Source organism: Rhipicephalus microplus, chromosome 4, assembly GCF_043290135.1.
Source record: "Rhipicephalus microplus isolate Deutch F79 chromosome 4, USDA_Rmic, whole genome shotgun sequence".
In the NCBI taxonomy this organism is placed as follows: domain Eukaryota; kingdom Metazoa; phylum Arthropoda; class Arachnida; order Ixodida; family Ixodidae; genus Rhipicephalus; species Rhipicephalus microplus.
The window spans coordinates 32,566,986-32,579,378 of record NC_134703.1 but is presented as its reverse complement, the minus strand read 5'-3'; the positions used below and the strand labels follow the sequence as shown (position 1 = coordinate 32,579,378).

Here is a 12,393-nt window from a genome sequence, read left to right as displayed (position 1 = left end):
TATTCCGAGAAAGTGGAAAACAGCAGCTAAAGTGTTTTTTCGTAAGACAGAGGGTATATTACATTTTTAATGAAGGAATGATTACAATAAAAGGGAACAACAAGCATCATCGCAGAGTAAGGCTCCACGAGATCGGCGCTCGAGCTCCTCCATCTTCCTCGTCCTGTCGCTATCTCAAATCTTCCACCTGCCCGTTTGGTTCCCCCAATAAACCTCTTTACACATTAAATGAGGCAGTGTTCACTTGACTCAATTACCCCACAAACAGGACAATGAGGGGAGGCTGCCAGACCAGCTTTGTAAATATAAATTTAGCTGCGGAATGTGACAGCGCAGTGTAGTGATTGCGAGTCACGTGTTCTTTATTTCATTTTTTCTTTCTTCTTTTGTACATCATGAGCACAACAGAAAAGGGCCACTTTTTCTTGTGTGTCTCAAGGGCAGTTTTCGATTTGAAAGAATATTTAAAAGTGTGGGTGATAGAAAATACGTGCAAGCTGTTCTGAGGTATGCGTGCCGCGATCACTAAATGTTCAATACAAATAGGTCGCCGTTATATTACCGGTACAAGCATGACAAGTGGCTGTGATAATACAAATAAATAACAGAAAAAGCAAGTTGCTGTGTTGGCTAGTGCAGTGGGCTGTGCTGTGAGGAGTCGCTGGTTAAAATCCCCGTATGTTGCTTTGGAATATTTTTCAACTGATTTATTTTAGGGGCGAAGCTCCTTATAACGGCACCCGTTCGTCCCTCGTAGCCGTTGTAGTGTGTAACAAGTATAACATTTTGACCTCTTAGGTGGTGCCGTTGAGAGATTTCTTCTGTGCGTTGTTGAACAATAAAAAATAGTGCTCAATGTACATGCCAATGGCTGCTAAGGGGAAATGAGAGACAAGAAAATTTGGCTTTTAGTTAACACGCACGCTGCGAATTTTTTATTGTTCAACAACCCACAGAAGACAAAAAAGGGTTGCTACGTTATACTCACTGGACGTAACCTCTTAGGTTTTAGAGAGGTTTAGCGAGCGTTGGGTCGCAGTGCCATGAATACAGTGAACTATTATATACCATGAACTCGAGGTGCTTAAAGGTGGGAAGTAGACACGAGGTGCAAGCCGTAAGAAAGTGTGCATGTGCCTCCTCTAGTTTAGTCCTTGGAATGTCCGCTGGATGGCGGTGCTTCTATATGAGGAATATATGATGAAAAGATGTGAGATGGTGATATTTGGAGTGTTGATTAGGTGGACGAACGGACACCTAATCAGGTGCATCAATGAACAGAGAGATGCATGACAGACGCACGGACGGCTGCACGGACGGATGGATGCATGGACGGACGTAGGAGCGGATGCATGGACGAAATCAGGGACGGACGCACAGATGAACGTGCGGACGCACGAACAGACGCACGCACGGACGGGCGGATGGACGCACGGGCGGCCACACAGACGCACTCATAGATAGACGGAAACAAAAACGAATGGACGGACGGATGCTTCGCCCCACTATCCATCATTCCCTCCGTGGATATGCTGCCGTTTTTTATATCTTTTTTACATATATAGGTACACGTACATATCTAGAAATGACGGCAATGGCAAAAATCAGCCGAGATTGTGCATAAAAACGCTATCGCAACAAAAATAAACAAATTAATATGTCGAACGGCAACGTCGTACCTGATCATTCTAAAGAGACTTCGTACTCTGCTAAGCATAAACGCACGAGCATACGGTAAAGGTTAGCACCACCCCCCACCCCCTAATCAACTATAGGGGCCCCCATTACCTTTACTCAGGCGAACCCTTCACGTAATTTTTTTTTAATGCGAAGGGTTTATGACTGTACCGTCATGGCTCATGTTTTAACCACGAAGCTGTCACAATTATGCGCCGGATATTGGGTACGTCCCACTACTCGCCACCGGTCCTTTAAAAAAGGAGGCAGCAGTTAATACAACACTTTTTAAGGGAGACAAAACAAACAGAATGTTAGTTTTGTCAATTTTTTACTGCTTATTTATATTTTAGTGATTATTTCTCTTAAAACCTTGATTGTACCCTTGAATCTCTTTGTAAACCATCCATTCCTATATAGCATATTCGGATTCTAAGACAATATTATCTCTAAAATAAGGTACCACTCGTTTCATGGCCGATTCCCCACGGTGGGCTGCGCGAGGTCACTAAGGAACAACCAAATAACCAAACAAGAAACTGGAATGGCATTGGCACGGCTGTTACAAAACCCCGAAGCGACGTAAGGCCTACGCCAACGACTACATGCACGTAGATCAAAGAAACGTACGAACAGTTTTAGCGCGACTTGCTGTCTCTGAAGGTTGCACTTTCGTGTCGTGTCTCGCCGTACTCGAACCTCTGCGCGCTAAAAATCAGTGAAGGGCAACCAAGAATCACCTATCTAAAGTTCCGCGACTACCTAGATGCAACCTAGAAAAACCCTCATCACCAAGCCTAGAAACAAGCTAAAAGGAACGATATTAGTATGTACATTCGTCCAGCTTTCATTTTCGAAGTCTTGCGAGGCTTAGCGCTTTGTGGAAGCTTCGCCAGTTTTTTTTTTTTTAACAGTGGAGCTGTTCAAGAGTTTCGTTGCATCGGGCTGCGTGAAAAGAAACTAAACGGCAGGCATTCTCCTCGTCCTGTGTCCTCTTCGTCGCGTTCAGCTCCTTTGCTCCCAGTACGCGTTCACTGATTCGTCCGGCCTGGGATGAAATCTCTTTGACGTTCGGACGAGTATACAGGTAGAAAGTCAGAAAGGAGATAAAGAATGAAAGATAAATATAGAGAAAGAAAGAGAAAAATAAATATTCTCTCCCATCCCACCCCATATGGAGAATACTGCACAGTTATGTTCAACTTGCGTAGCTTATGACAGACAGACTCACAGATAACATTCACGTGCTGAAAATTGCAACGTTGCCATTTTGTTTGCTCGGGGCACAAGTATCGTTCAAAAAAAAACAAAAAAAAACTGCAGCTGGAGATGTTTTTTCAGTCGAAAATAAAGGAGAGCTCGAGAGGACTTTTTTCACGCGAGAACTACGAGTAGTTTGTTAGCGGGAAATTGGTTTAACATACAACTAACGGTTGTCATTCCATGCTTGTAGGCGTACAGAACCGTAATAACAAAATATATCACGCATCTGCAATATTTCTCTAAACCACGAGCCACGTCATAAACATTGATGTACTTAGCAAGAATATAATGAATCAATTAAAATTCAACGAACTATCATCTACTATAAAACAAAGGCTATCATAGCGCTAACAACACAGACTAATCATAGCAGTGCGCCCTAAAGCAGGTCGGTTTGTGCTCGTGTGCACCAGCGACCTACAAGCGTACTGGCTTCACAGCCTATGTCATAATAAGGGTGGCAAGTCTACAATGCAGGATGCCCGATACACGCAGGTCACTTATCGAAAAACAAGCCCAGAAAAAAAAATGCTTGCCGAAATTCGGTACGGGTTAACGCAGCGATAAAGATACATCAAACTAACCAAGTCTCTGCGCGCACACACACCAAGCCGTAACTGAATATGCAAGAGCGTAAGCATGTGGATATGGGGGTGTGCTAGAGGGACAGGCACGACTTCCGCAGTTGTGGAACCTCGTTGCACTGGAAGGCGCCCGTGAACTCGACCATGTTGAGCAGTGGCAACATGCAGCGCAGCTTCGATTCCTTGATGCCTTCGCCGCCCACATCCGAGGTGCAGACAAGGAGGCAGAAGCGACGAAAAAACGTGCGCTGCGCCATCACCCAGGCTTCGTGGTAGCCGCGGCGGGAGCGCAGGGGCTCGTAGTCCTCTCTCATCACGGCGTGCGCGATCTTAATGGCACGCGTGAGCGAGAACAGCTCGAGCGCGTGGTGAGGATCTAACGAGCTCAGGGTGGTGCGGAGCGTGGATTGGGCGGACTCTTCGGCGCAGCTGATGAATTGGCCGACGTTGCCGGTGAACCAGCTCGTGGCGTCGCTCGACGTGGAAGGCATGCCCGCACGGAAGACGGCCTGCGCCAGTACCACGCCCACCGAGGCAACGTCGAACTCGATGGGCACGCGCGTCGAGTAGCTGAACGGCGGACGTCGAAGCGCCGCCGGAAGCACAACCGCGTTGAGCAGCTTGGAGTAGACCACGCGAGCGGTAAGAAGGAAAGAGCTGGTGACCACGTCGGCTAACGAAGGCGGATCCGAGAGCCGCCGCATTGTCTCCGCAGTCTTCACGCTGGTGTAAAGACTAGGGAAGTCGCCCTGGAGTTTTGCTTCGCTGGTGTTCAATTTGCCGAACATGTTTGATTGACCGCTTGTGGACATGTTGTGCTCCAAGAGTGTGACGTGGCGAAGCGCGGTGATCGCTCGCTCCCGGTCGCCGACACTCATACCCTCCGTGGGTGGCCGCTGTGCAGAGAGTTCGCGGACGCGGCTGAAAATGGCCTCAACGCGGGATGGTTCTGACATGTTGCTGTGCGACAAGTTGTTGAAAAAGTTGGACCACACCGGCTGCAAGGCATCCTGGCTGGCGCTGAGGCACGTCCTTGCCAGCACGTCTGGTCTGTCGAAGGCAAGGCGCTTAAGGTAATAAAACTGACCCGCCTCCATGAGGACGTGTAAGAAGATGTAAAGCAGGCCTAGTGCAAAGTTTCCACGGAAATACTTCACCGTGGACTTTATCGACTCGAATCCATCGCACATAACCGGCGACGCCTTGGTGAGCTGGAAGCTCGCGGGTAAAAGGGAGTTCAGTGATTCGATCCAGTCGTCGCTGCCCAAAATCTCCTTTAGCGAGTCGATATCGGCCGCGCTCAGCAACTCAGGACCGCCAGTGGTGCTTGCATTAGAGTCTACCACTTCATCGAAAGCCATGAGCGCGTTAAATGTGGCCTCCGGGTCATTGCTGGGAATCTGCGGCGCGAGCGGAAGAACGGCTTCTACAATTTCCGTCAGGAAGTCAACCAGCCACGCGTCATGCTTGACATTGCTCAACTTGCGTGACAGGCTCTTGGCCCGTGACAGATAGAGGCTTGTATGTCCGTGGTAGTCGACCAGCGCAACACCGAACAGCGTCGACACGCGCCTCAGCAGGGACAACTGGACAACCTTGCGCAGAACGGCTTCAATGTCTGTCATGGCAAGCAAGGAAGTCTCGTTCCGGAAACGCTCCACAAGATTCGAGGGCGTCATGGCATCTGGCAAGGTTGTTAAGACGCTGCAGGCCCTGCAGTGACAGTAAACGACAGCCCTTTCATCGCAATGAGCATAAAATGGAAAGGTCAACTGAAGTTTGGAGGGGCTGAAACCAGGATACGATTATAAAGCACCCAGTAGTAAAGGACAATGGCTTAATTCTAACCATCAGGGGTTCCTTTGAGCATGTAAATATTGTCTGCGTTTCCCAATCAGGATGTAATCACTGTGGCACAGAATCAGAGCCGAAAAATCGTTTATACGTCAGTAAAACACTGCCGCCTCTGAGCCAACGTGTAGCCGTGTCATTAAAAACGACGCCGATCGTATACAGTTAACCGGAAAAGTTTCTAAATGCCCAGCACAAGCGTTAATGACTTATGACAATTTTGTGTGCCTGTTGAACAAACTCGAACTCATGAAGTATTGTGCGGATATGTAAAGAAATACAAGGGTGTTCCAGTAATCAGCAAGGCTTATTGAATTTACGGGCAGGTTACAAAAATATATTTAGCGACATTAATTATTACGGCAGTAGGATACAGTGTCTCGTAAAGAAATGTGCACTCCTGCTAACGATAAACGTGCTTGCCACTTTTCTAGTGCATATAATAAGAATAAATGTATAGGGTTTAACGTCTCAAAACCACGACATGATTACGAGAGATGCCATAATGGAGAGTTCCGGAAATACAGACTATCTGGTGTTCTTTAACTTTCACTGACATCGCCCACTACACGGGACTCTACCATTTCACCTACATCGAAATGCGACCGCCGCAGCCAGGTTCGAACCCGCGACCTTCGGTTCAGCAGCCGAACACCGTAGCCACTGATCCACCAAGGCGGGCAATACGCTCGACTATTGGTACAAGTCTATGAAAACCCGATAATGCTACGGACGCCGTCAGCGAGCGTCGTACCACGAACGTGTCAAGGAGAAAGCGTGACCTCCCCGCCACGGTGGTCTAGTGGCTATAGGTACTCGGCTGCTGACCCGCAGGTCGTGGGTTCGGATCCCGGCTGTGGCGGCTGCATTTCCGATGGAGGCGAAAATGCTGTAGGCCCGTGTGCTCAGACTTGGGTGCACGTTAAAGAACCCCAGGTGGTCGAAATTCCCGGAGCCTTCCACTACGGCGTCTCTCATAATCAAATGGTGGTTTTGGGACGTTGAACCCCACTTATCAATCAGAAAGCGTGACCTGTAGAACTCCGAGGCTGCTCCGAAGTCGGCGACGACGCCTTCGTCGATGCCGCGATCGAGCAGAATCCTCTTGAATGCGACAAACGTGTCGCGAAGTGCCTGGCCACTGAAGTTGGTGCCTCGGCTGTGGTCGGTGATCCAGCGGCGACACACGTGCCAGAAGAAGTCCTTGCACGGGTCCACGCTGGCGTCCATCAGCTTGTCGAGGAAGGCGCGCGCCTGGCGGCAATCCAGGCTGGCGCAGCGCTCGAGCAGTGGCTGCGGCCCCGCCCACAGCACAGCCAGCAGCAGCAGGCAGAGCAGGCTCACGATGGCCGCCAGGCTACACGCCACCACCGGCGACACGACGTTCACCTCGGTCAGCGTCGACAAGCGCGAGAACTCGCGAAGCGTCGTCGTGCCAACTGCGCGCATTCAAACGAGTTTGATCGCGCAGTCGTGGCCGAGTGTATGCATTCGTGATACCCATCAGTGTAAGGTATAAGGCTTAGAACAACAGCTAATTGTTTCGTAAAACACACCAACGGATTCACTGATTGTCGTACAGGTTAGGTGTATAGGGTTCCTTTCGGTGGCCGCTTTTACGTAGGACAGACGGGCCGTTGCATTAACCAGACATTATTATCGGAGCCACAAAAGATAGTTAACCGGTGGCTCACCTCGTATTTCCTTCCATTGCCGAGAGCGTACGTGCACGCTAAAATTCGATAAGCACGCAGTTTTGTACCGGAATAGTAATGACGAAAAGCAATCTGATGATTCAAGCCCGGCATATCTTTAACAGCTGTAGCGCAACTGTGCGCCAACCGTCGATTAACTTGCATGAATTGTAAATCAAATGCATCAAAAATATATTTTATGTAGACCACCGTGCGAGCTGGATCAATAGGTTTGCCTATCGCATGAGATGCGCAGATAGGATTATGCGCCTTCTGTTTTTTTGTTTTTTCATTTGTGTGCATCTTTAGTTGGCGTTTGTGGCGTCTTGACTTTTGTCTTGTGTCCGTGTTTGCACAATGCCCTGTCTTTCAGAATGTAAGGGATAACATTCAGCTTGTCGAGCGAAATGTACAAGGATTTACGTATCAACAGCGTGTTTATTGCAGATCTCTGGTAGCTTTTAGACACAGGTTCGAAGCCGGAACATGACCGAGCAAGCCCATACGTGCAACGTGACTTGAGCGTGGCAGATCGTGCGTGCTTGAGTCGATAAAACTATACCTCACCACAGCAACCAAGTTGGAAAGTGCGATGAGCAGAGAAAACCATGTTCGAAAAGAGTCTCTGACAATTCATCCAGGCTATGATTAACGGCTAGCTTGCATAAATTTATGGTTAAGCAAGTGGGTCATATGGACAGACTGCAAAGCTGATATTCATGGCGGTAATGAGAGAGTTCGCTGATGGCGTATGAAATGGGACGAGCGCTTATGATAAGGACGGCTACTCACAGTGTACGGAAGATTTTCGTCTCTGCTGGTCCCTGCCGAACGGCATGGTGGCATCCTGTGCTGCTGCCGGATCATCAGGAGGTATCTCGGGTCGGAAGGCTCTTTTGGGAGACTGCGTGTGCCCATGATCGCGACTCCCAAATTTACAAAACAGTCAACCTGTTCTCACTTTCACTCCATTTCAATTTCATTTATTTTGTACACAGTGCCCGACTTAATTAGGGATAAACCTTGGGCAGGAGTAGGTGTAAAGTAATACAAGGGTAACGATACAAGTATAGAAAAGTTACGGTATGTGGAACCCTAACACTGAATAATAAAGCAGGTGCCACAGCGCTTACCAAAAGAAGCATTATGTAACATAACAAGTTCATAAAAGAAAAAAAGCTTACATGAACCAATTTACATCAATTTGCACTCGTCGAACACGGAATGTCACTATAGTCGAAGTTTCGACCGGTGGACTTGTCTTCCTCGAGGAAGCTATGCGTGAGAAAGCATGTGTGTGTCCGTTTGTCATTATTCCTCTCAACAATAAAGTGGAGAAGAGAGCAAATAAAAAAAGAAAAAAAAAAGCAGGAGTTGGTGGAAACTGATGGGCATGTCAAACGGGGTGAGTAAGGATGAAACAGTTGCGCTGTTATAGCAAGACGTCCTTTCGTTGTAAACGTCTCGCTCTTAACACATCGGGAGTTTCGCGAAGCATTGTTGGCAACTATAGCATTGCATCATGTTTCACGCATATATAACATTTCACTACTTTATACGAGCCGCACAAAAAGTGCCGTCTGCAGCGTTGTACGAAAGTGTGTGTCATCGTACGCTATAGATGTGCAGCACAAACGTGGCCAATATTTACACGCGAAAATGTAACTTGTGCTCTCACCGCGGCTATGCGAACCTGGTTCAATACGCGAACCAGGAGCGGAGACGGACTCTTCGATTTTCGCTGCTGCTTGATCGGAGCCGGTGACCGCGGGAGCTGGTTGACGCTCTGGTGTTCGCTGTTACCGTTTCCAGTGCTGGCCACTGCACCACCGAGGGCTTTATCTGCCGGAGACTCCAGTGCCTCTTGTTTGGACTTTGCCTCGGCTGCAGCTGGTTCTTCCTCTGTGATATCGTGTAAAAGCTACGATTAGAATTGTGCAACTCAGAACAATTTAAAAATTGGTATGCGACCTCGGATTAAGACTGAAGGAAGACAATGTGTGTGTTCTAATGGCCTACGTTAGCCATCATCTAGCCGACACTGTAGCGCTCACGAGTGCTGGCATTATGCAGGTGAACACAATAATAGGGGTCAGCTGACTTGATTGCCCTCTTATACTACACTGCCTTCAGCACATATTTTATGGCAAAAACCTACCCCCAGGCACCCATGTCACAAAGCTGGCGTGAGAGAGCGCCAAGAAAACATCGCGGTCAAAAAGTAGAATTAGATGACACAACTAAAAAACGAACCCTCTGACCTCACAAAAAACGAGAAACTAACGAGCTGTGGCTACTAAGTCAATGAGTCTCGGGATTTTACGCACGACGTGTTAAATGCGGGAAATCGGCAAGGATGTCCGCAGAACTTTTTGAAGGGCGCGCATATGAAGAGACGATGAGAAGGATTCAGTACTTGGCGACTTTTTTTCACTGCCTGCAAGAGTATAGTCAGTAGTGCGTAATGTGCGAAATATGCTGGCAACTGAAGGATACGACCTGAATGCGCTAATATACAAGCTTTGTAGCCCATTGCTACTACATGAAAAATGAGGGAGAATCCTACACGCCTAAAACACCACAAGGAAAACAAAGTAGTACAGAAAAAGAGCGTCCAGCAAAAAGTACCAGCCCAGCAATAAGTACTTCTAAGTTGCAAGAAAAGCATTATTCTAGCTTTCAGAAACAAAGCAACATTTCGCCTTCCCCATTCTTCCGGACGCCCACGGCGATTGGTTGGTGCTTTCCCATTTCATTAATTAGCCAAAATTAGCTGCAGTCGTGTTTATTTGCATTTCTAAAAACTTTCCTCGTTGAGCATGACTGATTAATATGTGGGATTTAACGTTCCGAAACCACCATATGATATTGAGAGACGCCGTAGTGGAGTGCTCCGGAAATTTCGACCACCTGGGGTTCTTCAACGTGCACCCAAATCTGAGCACACGGGCCTACAACATTTCCGCCTCCATTGAAAAGGCAGCCGCTGCAGCCGGGATTCGATCCCGTGAACTGCGAGTCAGCAGCCGAGTAACTTAGCCACTAGACCACCATGGCGGGGCTCCTTGTTGAGCATCCCTGCCTACAAAAAAGTTTGTAAACCCACTGAATTCAAGATTACTTTTGCAAACAATTCATCTGCGTTAAAATGGGAAGATGAAGACAGCATAACAGTATTGAATGCAGCTGCAACGAAACCAAATTTAGGAGAAGAAATTGAATGGGAGTGTTGAAATGACATACAGGTGAATTTTTCCATGCGACGAAAGCCCTCACAAATGAGAGATACCGAATTAAGGTAACTGAAGAGAACGTGTACAGGTAGCTTAACTGACTAATCGACGAAGCAAGCGATATCTAAAATAATGGCGTAGAATGGTGAGAGAAAACAGCAATAGGGACAGTACACTTGCAGCGCGAGGACACAATGACAAGAAAGAAGACGATACAGTGCGCTGCGTCTTTTGACTTCATGTCCTCGCGCTGGAAGCGTACTGTGGGATTTTTAACAAGCCCACGCCTCGCCCCTTCTCAGTAAAAAGCGCAGTCAAATGAAAACATGACTTACGAAGGAACGTATGCATTGACAGGTAAGTAGTGTAATGTCATGAGTGAATAAAGATATACTATAAGGCAAAACAGGACTTTTACATTGACTGATAGAGCCCTCAGAAATGTTGCGCAACCTCAGTTGGAAGCAATGGCAAATAAAATGCAGAAGTTTCACGAGCTCCACTCATTTCTTCCCATTTAAGGTTGTTTTGTCTTTACTGCCCTCCCCCTCGAAGCTTCCTGGACCCCGTCTAGTGTTGCCCTACCGAACTTCATACGTTTGTACACCACTGGCCGCGGTGAATTTGAACTCATGGGCCACATAACACCTTAAAATGGGTAGGTGGTGACGCGGCAAGCACTTGCCTTGTGGGGAGTCGCGAATCTCTTGGGGCGATGCGCATGCTTTTTCGTCGGCGGCGACGGCGTGCGCTGAGGCCAGCCGTCGCGTGCGCGAGTGGTGGTGTCCGGTAGTCTTGGACACCGGGCTCCTTGAATCTCGCTTCTTAGTTCGTTTTTTGGCCTTGGTCCGCCTGGACGACCGAGAAGACTTCTTGCCTTCGGCGATGGGTGCGGCACGGGGAGCTGCGGCAGCACTTAAGCCACCAAGCGACATCACAGCCACCGAGTGACCGCTGTCGGCGAGCAGCCCGTCGGGGGACCTCGCGTTCGCCTCCTGCGGCGCCCCGGCGGACGACGAAGGCATTGAATGGCGTGGCGGCAACTCTGGCATGGCTTCCCGTTGCGATTGTTCACTCCGTACGCGTTCCTTCATTTTCTTCTTCTGAGTTCGTGCATCACGATGATGATGATGATGATGATGATGATGATCCTTGATACTTTGGCGCACACCCACAAAGGGGGATCGGCCAAGAACCAGGCGGCACGATCTTAAGCTCGATCAGCTACTGTTGACTCATTGCGTGCGTTTGAATGACGAAGTGGGTCAACTCACTTCTTCATCAATCCTCTAGTGTTCATTTGTTATGGGTACCTGGCCACTGCAGGATTTATCCAAATGAGATGGCAGACTCGCTAGCCAAAGCATCTTTAAGCGGACCACTCTTACCTATTTTACCCGAGTTCGCCTATGTAACAGCACTCAGTTATAGAAATGCTTGTTTGCACAAGGCAATAGAAAAATTATCATGGGATAAAGTCAGAGACTTCGTACATCTAAAATTTTGCTGGAGCAAACAGTGGTCTGTGTCTCGGCAGTTAGAAATTACAATCACCAGATCACGATGCAGAATTCCGCACCTGAATTATTACCTACATAAAGCTGGAGTCACAGCATCTACGTTATGTCTCTTTCGCAAGGAATCAGAATCAATACATCATTTCTTTTTATCTTGTCAACGATATTCTTATCAAAAGAAAATATACCTGGTCGAACCAATTGAGAAGCTAGGTTTAAAAATAAACGAGGCAATAATTTTATCGTTCGGAGGGATTACATTAGGTTATAGCCACAGGAAGGTTTGCTCTGCTGTGTGTGCGTTCATAATGACAACAAAAAGATTACCTTGTTATTATATTATTATTATTTCCGGTTACGAGACTACATAAATGCCTGACCCATAACTAACTCACTTGATGATTCTGCCGCCTGGTTCTTGGCCGATCCCCCTGGGTGGGCGGGTGCCGGCAAAGCTAAAGGCTAATCATCATCATCAGTGTCCACCGTGGCGGGTCGAGTGGCTTAGGCACTCGGCTACTGGTCCACAGATAGCGGGATTGAATCCCAGCCGCGGCGGCCGCATCTTCAATGT

The 12,393-nt window shown here is 48.0% G+C and overlaps 1 protein-coding gene across 1 annotated transcript; it reads right to left on the bottom strand.

Moving 5' to 3' along the window:
* Nucleotides 1–3,438: 3,438 nt before the first annotated feature.
* LOC142814330 (uncharacterized) lies at nucleotides 3,439–11,354 on the bottom strand. Its single transcript, XM_075893010.1, has 5 exons — nucleotides 10,988–11,354; nucleotides 8,748–8,971; nucleotides 7,862–7,973; nucleotides 6,409–6,814; nucleotides 3,439–5,237 (listed from the first exon to the last, which is right to left on the bottom strand). Exons 1-5 carry the CDS (start codon nucleotides 11,352–11,354, stop codon nucleotides 3,599–3,601), a joined length of 2,748 nt encoding a protein of 915 aa, XP_075749125.1. The 3' UTR covers nucleotides 3,439–3,598.
* Between the last annotated feature and the right edge of the window lie 1,039 nt (nucleotides 11,355–12,393).